This window comes from Anser brachyrhynchus (assembly GCF_964034855.1).
Source record: "Anser brachyrhynchus genome assembly, chromosome: 13".
NCBI classification, from domain to species: Eukaryota; Metazoa; Chordata; class Aves; order Anseriformes; family Anatidae; genus Anser; species Anser brachyrhynchus.
Window position 1 is genome coordinate 17,004,903 of NC_137708.1, and position 22,623 is coordinate 17,027,525.

The following is a 22,623-nucleotide window of genomic DNA, read 5'->3' on the forward strand; positions in this document are numbered from 1 at the left end:
CCAACGGCCGCCACCACACCTGAGGTGCCGGCGTCGGCGCCAGTGCGCCTGCGCGCCCGCCTCTCCCCCTCCCCTCCCTCCCCCCCCGGAGCAGCACTGCGCATGCGCGCGGCCGGTCCGCGCCGGGGGTGGGCTGGCGATGAGCGTGCTGCTGCCCAACATGGCGGACTTCGACACCATCTACGAGTTGGAGGAGGAGGAGGAGGAGGAGGAGGAAGGGGAGGAAGGGGAGGAGGAGTCCGGGCCCGTGGTGCGCAGCCAGGAGCTGCCCCGGCCCCGCGATGCGCCGGATCCCGTGGCGGTACGGGGCGCCGGGCACATCACCGTGTAAGGAGGGGGGCGGCCTGAGGGGACTGTGAGGGGACAGGGGCGGTGTGAGGGGGCAGGGGGCTGCCTGAGGGGGCAGGGGGCTGCCTGAGGGGACTGTGAGGGGACAGGGGCGGTGTGAGGGGACGGGGCTGCCTGAGGGGACAGGGGCGGTGTGAAGGGACAGGGGCAAGCCTGAGAGGGCAGGGGGCAGCCTCGAGGGACAGGGGGTGAGGAGGAGCCGGGCCCCAGCCATGCACCCCCCTGGCTGTGTGAGGGGGCAGCTGTGAGGGGCCGCTGCCCCCCGGGGTAGCGGACGCCCCCCCCCGTTGGGCCCAGCCGTGGTGATCCTGGGGCTCCCTCCTCTGTTTTCTGTCAGAACCAAGGGAAACGTGCATGGTGCTGGGCCCAGCCCAAAGGTTTGGGCGCTGTTGGACGGATTTTACCGTAACCCTTCTCTGTCACAGCGGAGCCACGGAGTCCCCGTGCTGCACTGCAGAGGAGGCACGTGGCTGTGTTGTAATTTATTGACTCCAAAGTTAGTTGTGAGTTTTGTTGGGTTTAAGCAGTTCTTGTCATTGGGATGTAACGTGAGCTGCAGTGTGTTCTGCTCGCAGAAACTGGTGGGACGCAACATGAACAAACTGACATAAACATGCAAAGTCTGCTTGGTTTTTGTTTTGTTTTTCTCACTATTCCTACCCCAATAAGTGGAGGAATTAGTATAACAAAATACAGCCACAACAACTCAGTGGTGGTGATGTACCTTTACATGACAAGGAGGGAGGTATCAGGACTTGTATTGCAGAGATCCATCAAGCTTGTGTTGCTCTGGGTCTGTCTTTAGACTGCATAAAAGAATGCACATTTCTCTCTGTGAATAGGTGCAGTGTGATCTAGCTTTCTGCAGCAAAGCACTAGGTGGGGAAGGCTCTTTCATCCTAAGAGAACTAATGTTGGATTTGGTACGGTGTCTGTCATGTAAGTCTAAATCAGGTTTGCATTGAGCTAGTGCCAGTGGGTAGCTGCTGTGCTGCACCGCAGTGTGCTTGCTTGTGTTGATGGAGTTTCTTTCAGACCTGACCCCACAGAGCATGCGGCCTAACTAAAGGAGGGATGTAACAAGCAAAATGTTCAGAATAGCACCTACCCATTTTATTAGCTCTCTGTCTTTAAGCACTAAACAGAAAAATGTTACGCATCTTTTTGCTTTGTCTTCTGTGATGCTTTTTGTGTATTAGTGATGGTACTTAAAGCTCCTCTGGGGCTCCAGCATCTTTTGGGGATGGGCGGGAGCATCTCCAAGAGCTGTCAACTAGTGATATCTACATCAAAAGAAAGTAATAATTTTAAGTGATGGGGGAGACACAAGCTAGAATGTATGCCCTAAATTCCCATCCACCTTACTTTCCCTTTCTTCCACTCCTCCTAGCTTCCTTGTAACAGATATACCTGCCTGCTGGTAGAAGGCAGCTTTTCTTTCATCAGTTCATGACATCGTTTTTAAAAAAATCTCCTTGAACTAGTAAAAGCAGTTAGCGGACATTATCAGTAAAAATGCAAAAAAAAAAAAAAAAACACAAAAAATCTGGACACTGCAGTATATAATCCTAACCTCCTTAATAAATGGGGAATATTTGGCTTCCTAAAGAGTTTCTGGTTATTAGTGTGTACCAGCTCTGAAATTGTCACTGTCCGATCACACAGATGCTGCTGCTTTTGAAATGAGTTGGCTTCAGAAGCAACCTGCTCTGCTTGCTGAAGTGAGAGACATGTCATTCAGTAAAACCTGTGTTTGTTTTCTGAGCCTGTCTAGAATGTTGCTAATAAAAATTTCTGTCCTGACAAAAGTCAGACACTCTATTTAAATAAAGGGAAAAAAGGGAGAAAGAAAGAAAAGCAGTTACTTAAAGAGAAGACAGTGCCGTTGTTTTGTTTCAGATGCCTTCTGTTCCTCATCTGACACTGGCCTGCTTGGATACCCTTGTTCTACGTAGAAGGGATGTTCTCTGATTCCAGGGTCATCTTCTGGTCCAGCTTTCCATGGACATTCTTCTTAAATACTCCCAAAGTACTAGATTCAAACTGTGTATTAGTTTGTTGCATGAGAGTTTTTATTCCTGGAGCCTTGTCGGTGAGCTTCTGACCCTAACACAGTTATACTACAGTATCCAACTATTCAAAATATAAATACCAGGAATCGCTTTAGTAAGATCTTGCTTTTTCCACTGACTGTTTTGCTAACCCTTCACCCCTGTGCATGGTAAGAGTGACTGTGTGAAATGTATTTGTTTTGTTTTTCTCACAGTGTTTGCGAAAGCAGGTAGCAAAACTTATGCTCATCTTGTTCAGTGCTCTTTCACTCCGGAATATTCTTGCTTTAAAAAAAAACAACAAACTAGGCATCATAGTTACTGTTCTCAGCAAGCTTTTGAATTGTAGCATAGAGAAATTACTGTGACCTAGTGAATGTCTTTTCTTTGCCACTGAAATTCCGTGCAAGTTTGTTGTTTTTTGCATAGCAGTGTTACTCTGATGGCATGTCAGAATATCTCAGCATAAATGTTTTTAGTGAAGACTGAGTCATATGCCCACCAAAGCAGCAGCAGTAACTTCCAAAAACATAGCAGTAAACAAATGCCAACTTAGTTATGAGTTTTATTTTTTCTGACATACTGTTTTTCCACATCATTAAGCGTATGTGGAGGGATAGTAATGAGGTAATGAAACAGCCATTAAACATCTTTTTGCCCTTAGCATTCAGCTTGTGATTCCTGCTTAAGTCTGCAAACTTTCTATTGTTGGATATAAGTTAAGTGTTATTCTTCCATTATGTTTCCTATAGGAGTGCGCCAGGGATCCACAGTCAAGGTGCTGATGAAAAGCATGTTGTCGTGAATTAGGGAAGGCAGGGAAGAGCCAGGCGCTTTTAGTTATGATAAGGCATTTGGTTATTGTCTTCTCTTACTCCCAAGCTACACACCTTCCACATAGTTAAAATAGCAAATGACCTCAGCCTACCAGTAGTTACAAGTTAGTTCTCCAAAGTATCATCCCTGAGATAGGATGCCTTTATTTGTTGTTTTTTTCTTTTTGGCTTCATAGGACAGGACCGTAGACTAGAAAGAAAAATTTCAGCTGAGGGCTCTTAATGAATGTCATCTTTACTCGTATGGAGTTGTACATGTGATCTGAGTTCATCTGTTCAAGATAAGTTAATCTTAAACTGAATTAGGTGTGGGGAAAGGACCCATGGTGAAAGGAGACTGCAGAGACTATCCTAGGAGAGTTGATTAAATGGGTTTAGGTTGTGTAGTCCACTAAGACTGGTAACCATCTGTAAGTAAGGAGTGAGATAAACAAGAATGGCTATTTCTATCAAAATGAAAAAGGAAAAAAAAAAAGGTGAAACATCTGTAAGTATGTCTATTCTAAATAAAAGAAAGTGCTTTCCAGAATAGTTCAGTTGTAGTTCTGGGGACTGGAGACCTCACTTCCTGATAATGCTTTGTGAGGAGCTATAATGGGATACCTGTTGCAGCTGGGGCTTGCAAGCGATGATTCAGGGTGTTCCTTTCAGGCTTTAATTTGTGAGGGACTTAGGGCAGCTGCCTAGGACAAGTTGTGTTCCCTCCACTTTGCAAATGGGGAAAATGAGGTGATGGGGCTTCTCTCAGGTGATACTTTTAAACAGGGAAAGAGAAGGAGAGAAAGAGAGAGTGTGCGCGACAGCAGAAACTGATGTCATCCTGGTTCTGTTCCAGTGGTGGTCCCCGTAGGCAGCAATGCCTTGCTTTTGGAGGTATTTCTCACCCAGAGGGAAAACTGCAGCTGAACTATCTGGGTGACTTAGGTGAATTTCTAAACATTAGATCTTGTGCAGCTTACATCAGGAACTCAAGAGAGCGTACCCAGGAATAAATATGATGCCTTAAATACTTGAAAGGGCAGGTACTGCCCTTCATTTTGGACAGTAATTTGTAAACATACTGAATTTTAGAAGACTTTGTAGGCAAAGTCCTGCTAGATCAATTATTGCTGTGGATTAATCTGTCGTAGAACATCTAGGTTATTTATCTCTTAATCAAGACTTTGTCTTAACTTTTTTTCACATTAGTTTTTAATAAAACCAGTACTTTTTCGAAGATGCTTACAAAGCTCTAGAACTATGTAATGTTCTGCTTTTACCATTGTTCTAAGAAAAGCTATTTTTTATTTGGCTCTTGAGTCTTTGCCCCCCTGTCTAATATGAGTTTAATCTTTCTCAACTATGTGTAAATCATCAAGAGGCTTAGCTTGTAAAACCTCTGGAAATACTTCAGTAAATCTGTGTTAAAGCCATCAGTGATGCTGCCTAAATGTGATACAGGGTAGCGTAGTGTTGTCTTCAGTATGCTCCAAGCCTTTGATACTCTTTTAGCCACTTGTGGGTATCAGTGTAAAATAGATGCATTTCTGTAACTGAGGTTTCTTGGTTGTGTTATAACTAAATGGAATATTTTGCAACTGATAAAAGTTTTTTTTATATGTTTCAGGACATTATCAGCCTTCAAATGTATAAATTCAACCCAATAAAATCCTCTGTGCTATTGTTATGTTCTTAATAGATCTAAACCAGAAAGCACTAATCTGTTTTATTCTGGGGGGAAATCGGTAGTGCAGTGGCAATCTTAGTGAGTGTATCTGTGACAGTGAGATGAGAGATGCTGCCTATGGCTCGGAAAGTTTTTGAACTGTTTGAAGGTCCGAAGGCTGTTCTGGGGAAATGGCATGTTTACGGTTTTTTTATTCTGCTGTTTCCTTGGCATCTGCTGCTGGCCACCATTAGAGTCAGTGCTCAGGGCTAGGTAGACCTTTGGCATGATCTAGTGGAATTAGTCTGTTATGCAGGTAAATAATTCTACAGTCTTACCTGAACTTTCCAGTCGTTCATTTATTATATAGTTACGCCATTGCTAATTGCTAAAACTTTATCATTTCAGATAGTTTCACTGCCAGTAGACAGAAGACTCAGTATTCCTCAAGAAGAAGCTCATTTATGTGCTTCATGTAGTTAGTGTTTTCTGTATTTTTTAAAACTGAAAAGACTTCCTTACTAGACTAACTCAGAAGATTTCATCCTTAAAAGAAAAAAAAGGCTACAAAATGCGGAGACCAACCTGCAGATGACATTGACAGAAAATGGAAATGTGCTTATATTAGTAACCTCTGTGCATGCCTAAAACATTTGCTACAAATGCAGGCAGTAAAAACACACTAGTTTAAAGTCATGGCTTCAGCGTTCGCTTGAATGTGCTGTGCTGGTGTTCAGTTCAGGCACACTGACTTCTAGAAAATTTTTGATGAAGACATTGAATAAAACCAACACAAATAGATGGTGATTGGTTGTAGTGTTTCGGATATCTTAAGCGATAAAGGTTGACGAATGCTTTAGTGAAGGTCTCAGCTTTGTGTTTTTTTAATATTTCCACAAATAGTGCTCCAATATGCTGGTTTTTACAAGTGTCAAGGCTTTAGCTTAAATTAGCCATTGAAGATCTCAATTAGACATCACCAGCATCATTGATGAACATTTTAGTTAGCTTTACTGGGTTTCTATAGACAGCACAACTTACTGTGCTTCTCTCTTCTTTAAGGTTTATTTTTCATGTCATTGCAAAGCAAGTTACATTGCTAGGCGTAGGTATCTGGATTATTTCTGGGTGCGCACGAGTATGTATGTATCCCGTAATGGCAGAGGACTGACGTTCGGCATCCTTACTGGTGACCAGTAAAGAACAATTCAGGTGTCAGTTTGCCTCCAAACACTCTCCCCAGAAGGTTTGTTTCTACAGTAATTACTACAATACCAAACGTATTCATGCTCTTCTTTTTGGCTGAGATCCTTTTTTTCTTTTTTTTTTTTTTCTGAACAAAAATATTCAGGAAATGGTTTAGCAGGGTTGACAGAACTTGGTGTACAACGTATTTAACTTTTATGGACTTGACAGTAAGCTTTGCTCAAATATAGAGATAGCTGAGAGGCCAGTTGTTATTTTGTTAAACTTCTGAATTGCAAAGGTTAAAAATTTCCAAGGAAGTGGAGAGAATGGGAGATCAGGTTTTCGTTCAGGAGTAGCTAGCAGGTACAGCATCAGAGCTTAGTTAACTTCTTGCTTCCATGCATGCTTCAAATACAGTAAAAAAGCCAGGTCAGCCCATGCCATCAGTATCCTGCTGACCTACAAAAGGAGCTTTTGGAAATTTCAGTTGGTTTGGTAGGTGTGTGAAGTTCCTAAATTCTGGAAAACTTTGGTCTAGCTGCCTGCAGGCTTCACTCATCACCAGGAAGCCTTACCTCTTGCTCAGTAACAGCGCTTCACTGGAGAAGAGCCACCATTAACAGCGTTGCCTACGATTTAATTTCAATGTTCATAGTTGGTTTTAAACTGCTCGATGTGTAGACCCTTGCATATTTTGCATGAGAGTTTAACTCAGAGCAAACCCTTTTTTTTTAAACTGTACAATTGTAAACTTTCTAAGAAGATGAGTGGGTTCCTTTATAACTAGCTTTATCTGTTGCATGTGAATAAATTGCATGAATTAAAAAATAGCAGTAGAATGATTATCGAACCTAGTAAAATTGGAATTTAATAGGTGGAGGTTTTTGCTTCCTTTCTTTAAGGAAGCAAAAATTGAAACTTACTGCCATCAATCGTAAAAGAATTTTTCTGCCTTTAGTGGCTTGAAGGTTTTAAAGTAAAGCACCGAGCTGTATTTCTTTGTCTTATGAATGGTATAGAAGATCTGATATAAGCACAGATTGAAAGCTCATGAAATAAAGTAAATGCAAGGAAAAAAGAAATAGTTTTCCTTTTTAAAATGCAACATCTATTACATTTTTTATTAAGGGAACCAAAATAAGTTAGGTGGAATATATTTTGTTTGTCTCTTTTGTTTTCAAGGTTTGGCTTGAGCAACAAGTTTGATACAGAATTTCCTTCTGTTCTGACAGGGAAGGTAAGTGTGAGATTAAACTGTTCTTTTAAATGGAAAGATGCAGTGCCTCCAGTGGTTTCTGTGTTACAAATACATGCTCCTGAACCCAGACAAAACTGGTGGCAGGCCAGCACTGCACTGAGGACTGTTAAATTTAACTTTGTCCTGTATGAAATAGCTGGTCAATGACCAGTCCCTACAGAAAAAAATAACTTGCAATGATTATTGTCTTTATTGATGGTCTAAACACGGCATCATACTGCTTTCACACAGGCAGTCTGCATGAAAGCAAAACTCTTACCCTTGCTTTATAGGTGCGTGGAGTTTGTGCTGCTTCTGGCAAGTTAACCTAGACCTTCTTTTTACAACGTGTCTGTCAAGCCTTGAGTTCATTTTTAGAGAGATCTCTGGAAAAAATCTGTTTTATCTGAAGCGTAAAGGAACTATGGTGTAAAGGAATTATGGTGTTAAGTGTTAAATGTACAAGTTGAGTAGGTTTTTTAGGACGTTTTCAGAAATACAGTAATTATTTCATTCTGAAAATTGGTGGTGACAAGTCTCTTGATTTCTCTGCGGTTTTGTTCTGTTTCTAAATGCAAGTTTAATAAATACTCATTTGTAGCTATTAATGAAATCTTTTAACAAAATTCTTTGCTGTTTTATTTTCATAATTGTATATTTTTGAGGCATTTTAATTTTGGAATATTTTTCTCTTTTCCTTTCGACTGTTTTAGTCTCTAGTGTTTTTCGTGTGCTTTGTTTCGTGGTCCCCTTGTGCGTCTTTTCCAGAATTTGTGAGAAAAAGGTATTCAGCTCTTACTGCTTCCTCTAATGACATACCATACAGCTGCAGCTTCATAGCCCCTGCAGCCTCTTGCAATAGCTGTTGAGTCACAATATGTTGAAATGCAGCCGAACGCTGTGGCGTCTTCCCTCCTTGGTTGGCATCTCCTGGTGCTGCCAAATCCATCTGGGGTTTCACCCCCAGCATAACAAGTAAAATACTCGTGTTCAATTTGTCCAGCATTTTTGACAGCAGTCTAACTGTTGTTTGAAAAGGTTGTTAAGAGACAACCTGGAAACCCTGGCCTTGTTTCAGAACCTCGCTGGGCTCAAAAGGAGGCATCTTCCTGACTTAATAATGCCTAGTGTGAAGGCTAGTGATAACACCATTTCCATCTCAATACTTGGCATTTCTAAGGTTTATTTTTCACAAAGCACTTTGAGGTCACTCAAAAACCATGGAATACTCTGGAAATATCAGTTTTTATGTTCTTTTAATCAAGTTGTAGTTCTCCTTAAGTAAGTCCAGCAGGAAATATCAGAATTAGATTGGATGATTATTTCATCTTTTTATGTCTGTTTCTCTCTTAAAATGTGTGTGTATTTAAAAAGAAAAAAAACGGGGGGGGGACCCTCTGCTTTTTAACGCAAACCTCAGTGCCTGCCGCATTTTCCAGTTGGTTGTCTTCCTGTTAAATAAACAGTGAACAATTGATTTTACTACAGGATCTATAGCGTAAGTTTAAATTAAAGTTCAGTTGACTGCTTGAACTTAATTTAGCAAAGAGAAAAGAGGATGTTCTTTTCTGGGTTTACCTGGGTTTACCCTTCTTGTTCTATAGGTCTAATCAGTGACAGCAGAAATCACATGAGTTTGGTGTATGGAGATCACTTGGTGTGTAGAGATGCTGCTTCTGTTGAGAATCTCGATATCCTGATACCTCTTTTTATATGTGGATTTGAGGGGCTTCTTGAGAAAGATGACTTTGAAAATAAATTGCTTCCATTTTGCAAGGGGAAAGCACCAATCAAATGAGGTAGTAGACAAATTTTTTCTTAGGGCTTGCCACACGCTCTTGTGAAAGATAATAAAAGCCACAGCTGTGGGTTGTTCGGTTTTTAATACTTTCATAAATTGCAAAAAATGAATAATCTGCTTCTTCCTCTGGTTATGGCAGTCAATCACCTTTACCACTACTGAAAATGAAAACTCAGATTTTTCCAATAAGTGTTCTTCGAATACCCCGATTAATAATTCATAGTAATAAGCATTGCAGTCAACTGATGTGTCATTGTTAGGTCTTTTATTTTTCTTAAAGTACAAATGTTTACTTTTTATGAAATAACAATTTATGAATAACATACTGGCTGTTTATATTAACAGTTTTTTCATAAAATGTTTATGGTAAGCCCACATTGGTACATAGCTAATATAAGGTTATGTCCTACCGTATTCAGAATGTCCACGAACCATTCAGTTTAATGACTTTGTTGTCCACTGTGAATTGATACTAATAATACACCCCAGCTGCTAATGATGTGTAAAACGTGGAGCCATTGGGCACAGTTAATAGACTTCCCTATGATGCTGTTTTTCTTGTAGATTTTCATCTTGTATTTAATAGATTTTTAAACAAGGGGTGGAAATTTTATCCTATACAGGTTAAAAATCCTAAATAGATAAAACTGCCGGGCTAAACTTTTTTTCCAGAAACACTGTTTTGATTTATGCCACTGTGTAGTCTTAAGAAGTTAAACTTAAGTTTCATGACTCTCAGTTTGCCCATCTATGTAATGATAGCAAACCTCAAACTATTTTTTTTAGCTATTTTAATATGAAATACCTCTTCTTCTTCACCCATCTTCCGTTCTTACTCCTCCTCATTTTTTGCAAATTCTGGATAGTTGTAAATTAGCCTAGAACTAAGATTTATGCAAGTACATCCTGAATATTTGAGTAGATGTATATATTTGAGGAAATAACCTGGAAAGTTAAACAATAAAGAAAATACCAAGTAGGTCATATATTGGATCTAGCTAATTCAACTCAAATGACTTGCTTCTTATCCTGTTAGATAAATAATAAGTATTGGTTTATAAATACAGAGCTGGGCTTTCAGAGAGTGCATTCTTTTTAACAAAATTTTGTAAGGAAAGATCTGATTTACACAATACAGAGGTAATATTTAACTTGTAATAATGTAGTTGGACTTTGGCCTAAATTTAAATTCTGGCTAAATTCAAATTCAGTGTGCTACCATTTTATAGAGTTGTAAATTCTTTTAAAACAGGCTTTTGAATTATGCTTTCAGAGCAGCTTGATTAGTAGCTGTTCCAAAATGAAGCATACCTTCTAGTTCTTAAAGTTTAGATGGTTCCTTTGCTGCCAAGAATTTTAAACCTAGCTTTAAAAAATATTCTTCACGATATATGGTGCATTAGTGAACAATGCTCCAGGTGACAAGAAAATGATGGAGCCAGCGAACCTTAAGAAAGCAAGTGGAGCTTCCTGCCCTGATCTTAAAACAATAAGGGTCCTATACAGAGGTAACTGTGCAATGCAGGAAAACGTAAGCCATAAAATGTGCTCTTGGTATTGTGATCCCATTGCAACATGTGATTGATAGGGTTTGTGATCATGGTGATTGAAGGAGAAAGATCAGGCCTGCTGGGCTTTGCTTTCTTCCTGTGTTTGTAGATTCTCTTGCATCCTGTTGTAAAATATTATGACACCCTCTCCTTCCCTTTTATGTTTTTTTCCCCCTTAAAGACCTAAAAGGAGCTAATGTCTCTTTACAAGGTGTACTGCACAGCCAGGAGCTATGTACTTATCTCATTCTTTTCAAGACTCAAACAGAAACTTTCCAAGGGACTTCCCAAAAATACTCAAAACTGGAGTTTTAGTGAGCTTTCTTTGCACAAGAGGTACTGTTAATTCTGTTTGAAATAGTTTGGTCATTTCATATTAAGCTATATCTGCAAGAAAGATAAGATTTAAAATTATGTCCAAAAATCAACAAAAGTCTTCGGTGACAGTTTCATTTGAAAACCGTTTTCTTATTAAATTAGAACAATGTTATTTTTTTTTTTTTTTTTACAGATATTTTACTCTTTGTCACTGCATAACAATGCTTAACTGTTACTAAGCTGGAAACCCAGAGGAACAAAACTGTTTTGCTTCTGTTTATCACAGAATGAAACTTATCATGGTCACTGGTTGCTTTAGCTTCAAATGAAGATGCATTGACAAATTGACAAATATGTTTTGTGATTAAGCTTCTTAAAGGAAGAAATAAATCCTGTAGATTAGGTTAGCTGAAGCACTCTTTAGTAATTCCATCTCATGTTGCAGCTAAGAGAGTAATTGGTGCGTTAGCAGGTAGTAGTGGTGCTTTGATGATACTGTTTTAAGTAATCAGCATACCAAAGTATCTAAAGTAGAAATCTGTGTTTCTTGGAGGCATCTAAAACTGGTTTCTAGTTTAGCCATTTGCAGTGCCGGGTTCTACTGGAACGAGAATACATCAGTAATGTTCTTATTTAGTAGCATCAGGCTGTTACGCTGATATGACCAGTGCCTTAGAAGTGGCAGAGAAGTAGGGAATCTCACCGTGGCAGTATTTTCCTGTTAGGTTCTTAATTTTTCTGCCAGCTGTGATCTAAGAATCTGGTTGTCTTCGTTTCGTGTTGGATGTTATCACTGATGATAAGGTTTCTTCCTGATAAACTGAACTCTGGATTGTGCAAATGCATTCTCTTCGGTAGGTTTGTACAGCTGTATTTGGGGGTGGCATGTGGTGTTGTCAAGGTCCAGTAAACTTCGTGACTGCAAGAAAAGGGAACGTTCTCTCTGTATAGTAGAATTCACTGCACAAGTGCTAATGGAGTCAAGAAAAAAAAAGTTATCTTTCAAATAAATAGATAGGATGACGCATGTACAAATTTCAAGATTTACTAAAGGTGTATATGTTAGGACGATAGTCGCATGTAAACTTCCTTAAGAATCAAGGACACCAATTTGTTCGCATGCATAATCTCAGTTTACTTGGAAGCAAATCTGACTGCAGGAGCTGTGCAATGTTACTTGTGCAGCATACAACCAACCCAATTGGACTGTGCTACAAAACTTGCTCCCACCTTGAAGGTGAAATGGTCTTACTCACACGTACCCACATCCAGTGGATGTTTGTGGCATCCTGAATATAAGAGCTGCCATTGGCAGAGAGCTGCAAAACCTTTTGTTTCAAATGCTTGAAACTACAGGCTAGGTTTCTACATTGCAATATGATTTTTTCCTGTTCATTGAAAATGTCCCAATGCATGGGATCACTGCTTGTTTTGCTGATTATTATTTTTTAACTAGTACATTTGTCGCAAATGTATTTAAATATTGATGTTTCATTTAGGTTAAAGAAAATTTTTTGACTTGTTCCATTTGTATATGTATAAAGAAGTACAAGAAAGTCTTTTCAATACTGAGGAAGGGAATGAAGTCAGTATAATTGCATAAGAAATAGTTGCCGTGTACTTATTCCTGCTATAAAATAATCAGTGTTAAATGATGTTTGTATGGTACTAGTTGTAGGCCTGGCTAGCGTACAAACCCAGAAGACCTCTGACTCTATACTGCATGGTGATCTGAATGGCTAGGAAACAGATGTTGTATTTACTTACTCCCTTTCCTTCAATGCTTTAATAAATTTAGCTCTCGTGAATAGGCGGAGGTAGCAAAATCAGGTCCTTGCCACTTCCTGTCTGCTGGTTTTGCTTCTTTAGTGAAAGGAGTCATTGTCATAAATGTTTTTGTTTTTTTTTATCCTCCCTGCTTGCAGAATTAAATTGAGCAGAGTTGGGCTTGGTGGTTGGAAGGATTATGCAGAAGTTGAACAGCTTTGTATACAGGCTAATCCCAGGGAGAAGGTTCTTCAGCATGGCAAGTAGTTAGGAAAGAAGGTTTTTTTTGGAGTTGTTGTGCCTGATTGTTCAAGTTTGTTGAAGTTGGATCTGATTATTCTGCTTCGTGCAGCCGAACCCTGAATTGTGTTATGGTTAAGAGTGCCATCTTAGAGTCAAGTTAGGTCTAATACCATGATCCATGTTTGACTTGTCAGATAGAAGCTATTTAGGTACAGTAGAGAGATGACAGATGCGGGGCATGTGGGTACGTGAGTGTTCTCACTCTTAAGACACTCTACCATCGGAGAAAGCTTATTTTTGATAGAGTATGCCGTTTTCCACGGTGACTCTGCAGTGGCAACATATAGAAAATATTCCTTTGAGTAGGCTCAGCAGAATACTTCTTAAGTTGTTTTTTCAACAGCTAGGCTTTATTCATAATCACGTACAAAATGCATTTTTTACCCTTGATTGTAATAGGCTACATGCTGTTCTGGGCTTTCCTTCTTAGGGAGAAACCAGAAGTAAAGTTGCAGGCCTGTGTCTGTGTGGACCACAACTGAAATTTGTGTTCCACCTTCACCCAGGCACAGTGTAGACTTGCATTAGTATGAAAGTATTTTGGACAATGTCATCTTTTTTTCCTGTGTCAAACAACAGTGTTTTTACTACGAAGTAACTACATATTACTACTTGTTCCCTTGGAAACCAGATATCCTTCATGCTTCCTCTTTTTTTTTTGTGGTCAGTGTAGCCAGTGCACATGCTGCACACTTTGTTCGGGGCCACCGTGTTGTCAAGACAACTGATTTATTATTAATGGTACAACAAATATGGGTGAGGCTGCTCATCTAAGCTATGTTGAGCTTTTTTTAATGTAAGGTTTTGCAAAGCATGCATTGTAAATGAATTTGGTTTTGGAAAGTGACTTTTCATATCCCCTGTGTGACCAGTGTTTTAGAAGATGGGGTCATACTGTATAATGGCATTATGTTTCATTTACATTTTAATCTGTAGAGACAGTTCTTGAGAAAATACCCATGTAGTGGCTTTCCACTGAAGTTCAGCGCTTCCGTTGCAGGTTGCTCCAGAAGAATTCAAGACCAGTATCAGTCGTGTGAACGCTTGTTTAAGAAAAAATCTCCCTGTCAATGTAAAATGGCTGCTTTGTGGCTGTCTGTGCTGCTGTTGCACACTGGGCTGTAGCCTGTGGCCTGTGGTCTGTCTTAACAAAAGAGTAAGTACATCTTTCATTTGTCTTATTCTCTTTATTTTGCAATTACTGATAACATTAAATCATGTTTAATAGTATCAGCTCTGTTCCAAACTCCTTTTATCTCACTTGCATTCAAAGCTTATTCCATTTTCCATGCCTTAGAAAATAGAAAAAATACATTTGTTAATGAAGTAAATGATACCAAATTGATGATAGGATTAGCTACACCTTAGACTACCGCATTCAATCTTACTTAAAAGAACAGTGTGTACTATATGGTAACCTAAATTTTCATGATTTTTAAAGCTCTAAAAATTGAATTGAGTGCAAAACTAGACATTGACCCTCAAAGGTTGCATGAACTGGAGTGAAAACTTATTTTCCTCTTCCCTCCCCTCTCCCAAATAGTTGTTTTTACAATCAAACTAACTTTTTTATTTGTAATAAATACCATAACATTTCTGAGCTGTGGCTTATTTAACTTACTTTACTGTGCTATTTCTATTAGAAACAAACAGAAATTTGTTTTCCGTTCTGGAAGTTTAAAGACTTCCTTTTTTTTTTTTTCTTCAGCAGAACAGCTCCAAAGTATTACACCAAAGTAATGCTTCTTAAAAGCACTGTGTCAGTATCAAGTAAGCATGATCCTAATTGCTTCTGTGGTTTACATTTAGAATAGCTTTATCACAGCAATAAATGTTCTGGAAATACATAAATAGGGATAGTGTAATGATATTCTCTGTAGTTGTATACTTTGTAAGACTTGTAAGCCATAAAACTTTATTGTCCACAAATGTGAATTGTAATAGTATGTGGGTGCACTGTGAGGAAAAAAAAAAAGCAAAACTGCACACTTGTCAATTTAAATATAGGAAAAGATCTTGGGTAAAACTATTAAAAAGTAATACTTAGCGCTTTTGATACAAATGCAAAGCAAAAACAAGGACTGGGCATTGCTTTTCAGAAGTGTTTTGCCAAACTTTCCAATTTTCACTTAAGAAAATAACAGTAGCATTGACTGGCTGAGGTGAAGCATACCTGTATAAGCAAAATGTAATAAATCCCATACAAAACATTCAGGTTGGATTTTGTAGGATCCTTTTATGTCCTGTAACCCTTCTGAGTGGTGAGATCTGGTGGAGGTAACTGTTTTTCTTTTTAAGTGGACACCAAAACTTTACAAGGCCTTAAGAAGAAACACTTTTTGGCATCAAAAAATGAAATCTTGTCACTGAAGGCATAATATCTTCACTTGATAAACTGCTCATTACTGAATCCTGTATCACCGAAAGGTTACAGGACTTAATTTAACTTATTTAAACTGCTTTTTCTACATTGTAGAGATGTGTGCTTGAGAAATAGAGATGGAATATTTGTAGTTTTGAAAACACATTAAATATCCCCGTGCTATTAAAAAATCTAAATAAATGCCCATGTGATATTGTAGCATTAAAATAATTCTCAAGAGTATAAATATGCATAAAGTATATATGATCAAATTACATCACTAAGAATCAAAAGTATAAGGTGGTTCTCGGTTTTCTTTTGTGGTGGTTGAATCAGTAACAGAGCACACACCAGCCACTCACTCGCTCACCCCTCCAGCATGATGGGGGACAGAATCTGAAGAGCAAAAGCATCATGGGTCAAGATAAAGACAATTTAATAAGTGAATAGAGGAAAAAAAAAAAAAGGAAGAAAACCCAAAAGATACAATGGCAAATCTCTCTTCACCTCCCACTAGCAGACCAATGCCCATTCAGGCAGTCTCTTGGCAATGATGATTCCAGTTTTATTGCTGAGCATGGTGTTATCTGGTGCGGAACAGGTCAGCTCAGGTCAGCTGTTCCAACCTCTTGCCCACCCCTACCCTTACATGCTGGGCAGGCAGAGGGAGAAAGAGAAGTCCTCGATGATCTGTAAGCACTGTTCAGCAAGAGCAGAACATACACTGGTGTGTTATCAACACTGTTTTAGTCATAGATCTAAAACTCAGCACCATACAGGCTGCTGCGAAGAAAATTAACTCCATCGCAGCCAGTCCATGTATACCCACTCAGCAAAAAAAAAAAAAAAAAAAAAGGGAAACTCAAAACAGTTGAAACAAGACACAGCATGTACTACTTAACTCTGAGGATAGCTTCATCACTGGAATAACTTGCAAAGAGGTGGTGGATTCTCCACCATTAAGTCCTTTACTTAGGATTGGATGGGTATCTCTGTATCTCTTTTAAGGAGGTGGTGTGGTTCACATCCATTGTTAGGTTTATCAGTGAATGGAATACCATGCAGGAACTACAGTGGGTTGTCACGGTGATCTTTCTGTGACCTTAAAAATCATTGAAATTCCCCAAACATTCCCTTCTCCCACAGTAAGTGAAATGCCTTGTTACATCTAGAAGTGGGTTGCTTTGCTTGAATGAGGTCCCTAGCGTAGATACAGACAGAGGAAGCAGATATATCTTCTATCCAGGGTTTCTCCTTCGTATGTTGGTGGTTGCCATGATCTTATGGACTATTTTAAGTATTGTGGAAGCTCTGAATAGAGGTATAGAAGAAAGCTTACAGTCTTTGTAGCTATGAGCCTCACTGTAAACCAGTTTTAGTATTAGAGTCAAGGCTGTAATTGGACCATAGTGTAAGAAAGTTTATAGTAAGAGCATAACGTGAAGGTTGTATGCACTTTGGTGTCTAGGAATTGGAAAATACAGCCTCTGTTATGAGCTGGAGTTCTGTGATGTTGAGATTTTTCAGGATTCAGATAGCAATTTCATTACCAAAACCTGGAAACTGCATGTCTGTAAATTGTATTGTCGGTAATTGACCTGCAGAGAGTGCAGTATTTGGCCAAGAGAAGATGGGAGATACTGTTTTGTTGGCTATGGTGGACAAGAATAGTACATTCAAAAGGATCTCTTAATAACTAAAAGTGTTTTGGGAAAGTTGTAGTGCTAAGTTAACAAGAAAAAAAAAATCTGCTTTTTTTCTTTCTCTGAAGATCATCTGATGTTCTGGAATGGGGACTTGAAGTTATAGGACTTCCATTTACAATTTATTTTTTTTGCTTGGTTCTGCTTCTATAAAATTATTTTAAATGATTCTTAAGCCAGAAATACAATAGTAAGATTCTTCTGGATGAGGCTGGCTACTGAACCATTCATAATACGGTTCTGACTTACTTTTTAGACTAGAAGATCAATTCAGAAGTTATTAGAATGGGAAAATAACAGACTATATCATAAGGTAAGAAAAGTTAGAGTGCTTGTTTTCTTCATGTTAGAGTAAGTTTTTTTGTATGATTGGTGTGTAGGAATTTTACTGTCTTGTTATAATTCCATACTTTATACTGATCTTGTCAGTGTCTGAAATGTTTCAGATCCCAGTAATTTGATATTGCTAATTCTTGTTACATTATTATCAAAATAATGCTGTGGTACATGTTAATCCTCTAATAATTATTTTCTCAGCTTGGTTTGCACTGGAAGCTGAGTAAAAGGAAATGCGAAACTAGCAATATGATGGAGTATGTAAGTGTTATTTCTGTTACTTATTTGGTATTCAATGTTACTTTGATTTTACAGAGAAATTTAAGTTACTAGGCTTTCACCTGAGTGATCTCTCAGAAAATCTGCAGCTGTTTGACATTTGCTTGTGAAGGCCACTTTTAAAGACTAGCCCTAGCATATATGAAGACTAGAAATTGTCACTGCTAACTTTTTCTCTTGATAACAATTCTACCTGCGTGCTGCAGGTACACTTACTTTGGTCTGTAGTTTGTAACAAGGGAGACCCACTGGGACTACACACATTGGTGTGATTCCCACACCATTGCATAATTCAGCACCTTTTCTATTGCTATTTATGATTACTTCGATTCAGCATTTGGGTGCAGACATATAGCATTTTTACAATAGTGTGATTTTTGTCTGGACCATTGTTTTCTTATTTTTTTTGCTGGCCTTTAATTTTATAAAGGCTTAACCAAGATAGTCCGTTTAAGAGAGGAGAATTTCAAATATTTTAGTGATCGTACTATTCCCTCATCTGCTTTCTTGTGCAACTACGAAGATTGCCTAGCCTAAAGAAAAGAGATGGCCATTCCCAAAAAGTCAAGCATCTGTAAGCCCTGTACATCAAAGTGACTGAAATTACGGCTTTGCTACACTGAGTAACATTCCCTTACAAAATACTCTCTTACAAGTTTAGTTTTATATACGAGCTAATGTTGCATGGAAGGTTGTGTTGAAGGTCTGACCTTGTTGATTACTGTTTTGTTCTTGTCTTTTTCCCTCCTTCAACAGGTAATATTAATAGAATTCTTACCAAAATATCCCATATTTCGACCTGACTGAGGAACGACATTTGGTCTTTCATGTTACCTGTCATTTTCTACCCTTAGTGCCTTGTAGATGATTTTGGAAAGAAGATGGTCTACTTTGCTGTGATTTAAAAACTGTTCTTCGGTAGAATATCTTCCTTGCTATGTTACTTTTTGTTTGAGAAAAATTTGCACATTTTTTATGTTGAAAGAGGCTTCTATGTTGCACTCTGAATTTTTAACATTAACAATAACTGATATAGTTGCCACTAGGGATCTAACATCAGTGCTGCTTAAACTTGTTCTGAGCATGCTGCCTTATTAATTTCTATATTGCTGTCCTCAAAAATGCATCCTAATGCCGTGTCATACTATATTTCATTCTAAACACCACAATCCTATAAATCCTCAGTAGAAATGTCCAGGTAAGCGTCTAGTAGTAAAGATTTTAGTATAACTTGCTTGCATAGGACTTGCAGTTAACAGCACTGGTTTTGTCCTGCACTTTGCAAAATCATCATTTACATTAGGGGGTTAATTATTTCACCCACTATGGATTTGTAAATATTGACTCTTTGCATAATGTAAAGTGTGGTATGCCAAGGTTTACAGAATGTAATATAGCTCTTACTATTCTATTGCCAACAGTTTGACATAGTTTTATTCATGACATTTATCATCCCTCTGATTGTATAGACCCATTCGCGTGCTGTTTTTATGGTGAAGCCATAATGAGTTTGTACATACTATCAGATGTGTAGGGCTCAGTTGCACTTTGTTTAGTAAACGGATGAAAAATGCATAGCATTTCTGACTTTTTTTTTGGAAAGTATTTCAGGTGTTATTTGTAGCATCTGAAATAAGAACTTTAAATACTGTTTATCTATTAAAAAGTTGCATTTATGGGGTAGATGGCAGCTGCTAACAGCAAAATATCCTAAAGCCTGTTCTTAAATTCAGAATGCTTGGAATCCATCAATTCTTGTGGGTTTTTTATTTTTTCAAAGCAGGGAAAAGAGTGTTTCATAATTGGAGATGGTTATTACCATGGAGAAGAAATTGGGAACAGCCAAATTGAAGATGAAGTGACACTGGCTTATTTTGTAGTGTGATAGTCTTTTCAGTGTTTTAAAGTTTAAATGATATGGCATCCTTTCTAGTGGAAATAAATTTTATCTAAATCAGAGTAGTGTTTCAAAATGTGCTGATGGGAGGAAGTGGATCAGTTGAATGGGTTCATGCATATGGCATTCAAGCACAGTCTGAAGAGCCACAAATGCCTTCACAAGGATTTTTGGACTCTTCCGTTTGTCTGATCTCAGGAAAGGAAGTAATCATAAAGAAAACTTCCTGTAATGCCTGGCCTAAGCATGACCATTTGTTAACAGCAAAGCAAAATTGATGCAATATCACCCCTTTCCTAGATAGAAATGAGAAATAAGAGGAAAAACAACTGTTTATCTACAAGTTGTGACAAATCATAAATGTCCAGGCATTTCTTCGCAGCAACTTGATTCCTTGCAACATCATCCCAGGTTTCTTTTTAGTTTCAGGCTGATTTAGGATTTCCTCTGAATGTATTTGCATCTCTTCAGTATGCAATATTGTATTAAAATATAGTATTTGTAAAACCATCGCATTCTAATAGCTGTAGTAGGACAGATTCCTAGTACACAGTGTTTACAAAAGGCCAGTTTTATACAAGTTGCTACTTCAAATCAAATTTCTTGCTCTTCTTACTGTATAGCCAGGGAGTATCAGACTCCAGTGCTTGCAGTAGTTTCCAGTTGCAGGCTGATGCTTCAGACTCTGTAATCTGTATACTTAGTGCAGAGGTTTCATTGGACTGGTAGATCGATAACAAACTGTTTGATTGCATTTGTAATATAATTTAATGAATAAACTACTGTGTTGTGTGAATTTAACTCAAGCTGCACCTTGCAACTCAGATTTCTATCACAGAACCATACGAAGTATTCTCTCCACTTTATTTTTTTAGGATGAATGTTAACTGGAAGCATAGAAAATACTTAATGGCAGAAAACAGTATTGTAACATACCTGATTTTACATGCATTTCCCTTTCTAATGAGTTTTTGTTCTGTAAATGAAGGGAGCTTAGTTTGATGGAACAATGGAAGTTGCTTACTGTTATACCAGAACTTTATTAATTTTCTTTTTATGTAAGAAACTCAAGAAATCCCAGCAGGTCCTTAATTTTTTCTTTTATGTGACTATATTTTTCAAAATGCTCTTTTCCAACTGAGAGAAGAGGCAAGCCAAATGAGAGTTCTAGTAATTGCCAGCGGTGAATGCTGAGCAGCCTTCAGAAATCCTCTTTAGAGTCTGTGCTGACTTCATCATATTCAGTTCAAAATTTCTCAAACTGATTTGCCTCGTTTCAGTGAAATGCTGTGCCAAGCGGAGAGAATACTGTGAGTTTTCCCACTTAAGCACATAATATTAATTTTTAAAGTTTACATTTCAAGTACATTAATTCTATACACGTTACTTTGTCCTGAGCTGTTAATTATATAATCTTCAAACCATGAAAGGGTCTTTTCCTTTTGTGTTTTAATAGACATTTAAATATGTGGCCAAGAGCAACTAGTAAAAAGGGGTATGAGAGCCAAAACAGCAAATAACACAAGCTCCATGTTTTAATAAGATAAATTTGCATTAAAATGCAAAAACAGCACTCAGTATTATATTTGCATCTGAAAGACACAGGTTCAATAGCCCATTTAAAGATGAAGGCAGCTGTAAATACTGCTGTGAACTCTGTGCACTTCTGTTCTGCCTACAGGTTCTCTTTTTTCTTAGTCTGTCCTTTGCTTTAATATAAAAACATTCAGCAGGTAATTATATCTCATAAGACTGAAAATCTCATTTTTGACAATAAGAAGTCAGCATTACTTGGTAAACGTATGTATGGAGGATAAATGTTAATTGGAGAAAGAACACTCATCAATATGAGATTGATGTTAGCAAAGTGTAATGGAAATGGTAAAGAAAGTGTCTTGACTTGTTTCAACAAAAGGGAAAATATTGTGCAGTGAGAAAGGGAACTGGTAACAGTATATAGTGCGAGTTTGCAGCAAATTTTTAAAAGTCATTACAGAAATACTGTCTACCTAATCAGTGTTCAGTTTTTCATATCAACATGTTGACACTTGCTTTTCTTTCTAGCTTGTATGTAGGAAGCACTTGGTTTTGTATTTAAGAAGTTTTTGTGTGTAAGGAGTATTAAAGAATACTGATAAAGAATCAGAGTTCTTACCTATGATTCCCCACCTGCATCTGTGAAGTTGTTTTACCACAGGAGGAGGAAAGATGTGTTTTAAGACATGCACAGACGTGTCTAGGAAGCGTGGACTCAGTTGTAGATGCATAACTTTAAAACAGAAAACATCTTCGCTAAAATCTTGTGTGTTCTTGATAAATTAGAAAAAAAAAAAAGACCCTATGGTATTCTTGATAGGTACAAAACTCTGTATGCAAAAACGTAAATATATGCATATTAGTGTCCCACTATGACAATTTACTACATTTACTTGTCAACACACTACCCTCAGAGCAATAAAAATGTTAAGCTATTGTCACTGTAAATAAGTTATCATTTTAAGTAATGTTATGTGATTCCTCTGCCTTTTCTTGTTTTCTGCTCTTGCTGTTCTTACGATGTTGTAACATTACTTGTATTGCTTAAGGAAAGTGGTTTTGTTTAAGCTGTATGAAACTTTTTTAATTGTTCTTAACATTTTTATTCTGTTTACAAGTGAACAGCCACTTTTTTAATAGGACCTGACACCTTGAGACTTTTTTTCTTTTTTTTTTAAATAAAATTCTGAGCTATATTTCTACATTTTACTGCATTGGCTTGTGCCATTAAAAGAAGCTGGAAGTCAGACATGCTTAATCACTTTGAAACATTTTTCTGTAATTAAATTTAAAGATGAAAACCTCTGAGTAGTGCAATGTGTTTATGGAAACAAAATCTTTTGCGTCTCTCCCTGTAGGAGTATGCTGATCAGGTGTGAGCCGAATGGCAGTTGGTGGGTTTTCTTTAAATGAGGTGTTTCTGACTTGGCCAGATCGAGTGCTTGCATTGGGAGACTCGGTATGGT

The 22,623-nt window shown here is 38.1% G+C and overlaps 1 protein-coding gene and 1 long non-coding RNA gene across 6 annotated transcripts in view; one reads left to right on the forward strand and one right to left on the reverse strand.

The window, feature by feature from the left end:
* CHIC1 (cysteine rich hydrophobic domain 1) overlaps positions 1-22,623 on the forward strand; it is a 24,834-nt gene continuing 2,211 nt past the window's right edge. Inside the window, exons 1-6 of one of the 5 annotated variants that reach the window (XM_080553903.1) lie at positions 1-327; positions 7,251-7,305; positions 14,045-14,200; positions 17,366-17,422; positions 17,647-17,706; positions 18,481-22,462. In XM_080553903.1, coding sequence (XP_080410029.1) covers positions 140-327; positions 7,251-7,305; positions 14,045-14,200; positions 17,366-17,422; positions 17,647-17,706; positions 18,481-18,531 — 567 coding nt within the window. In that variant the 5' untranslated portion in view covers positions 1-139 and the 3' untranslated portion in view covers positions 18,532-22,462. Of the gene's footprint in view, positions 328-449; positions 4,109-7,250; positions 7,306-14,044; positions 14,201-17,365; positions 17,423-17,646; positions 17,707-18,480; positions 22,463-22,623 lie in introns of those variants that run through there. The other 4 variants (XM_080553901.1, XM_080553905.1, XM_080553904.1 and 1 more) reach the window with 4 other exon arrangements.
* LOC308177142 overlaps positions 8,647-22,623 on the reverse strand; it is a 17,567-nt gene continuing 3,590 nt past the window's right edge. The window contains exon 2 of the long non-coding RNA XR_013938919.1: positions 8,647-11,945. This is a non-coding gene — a long non-coding RNA (uncharacterized lncRNA). The remainder of the gene's footprint in view (positions 11,946-22,623) is intronic.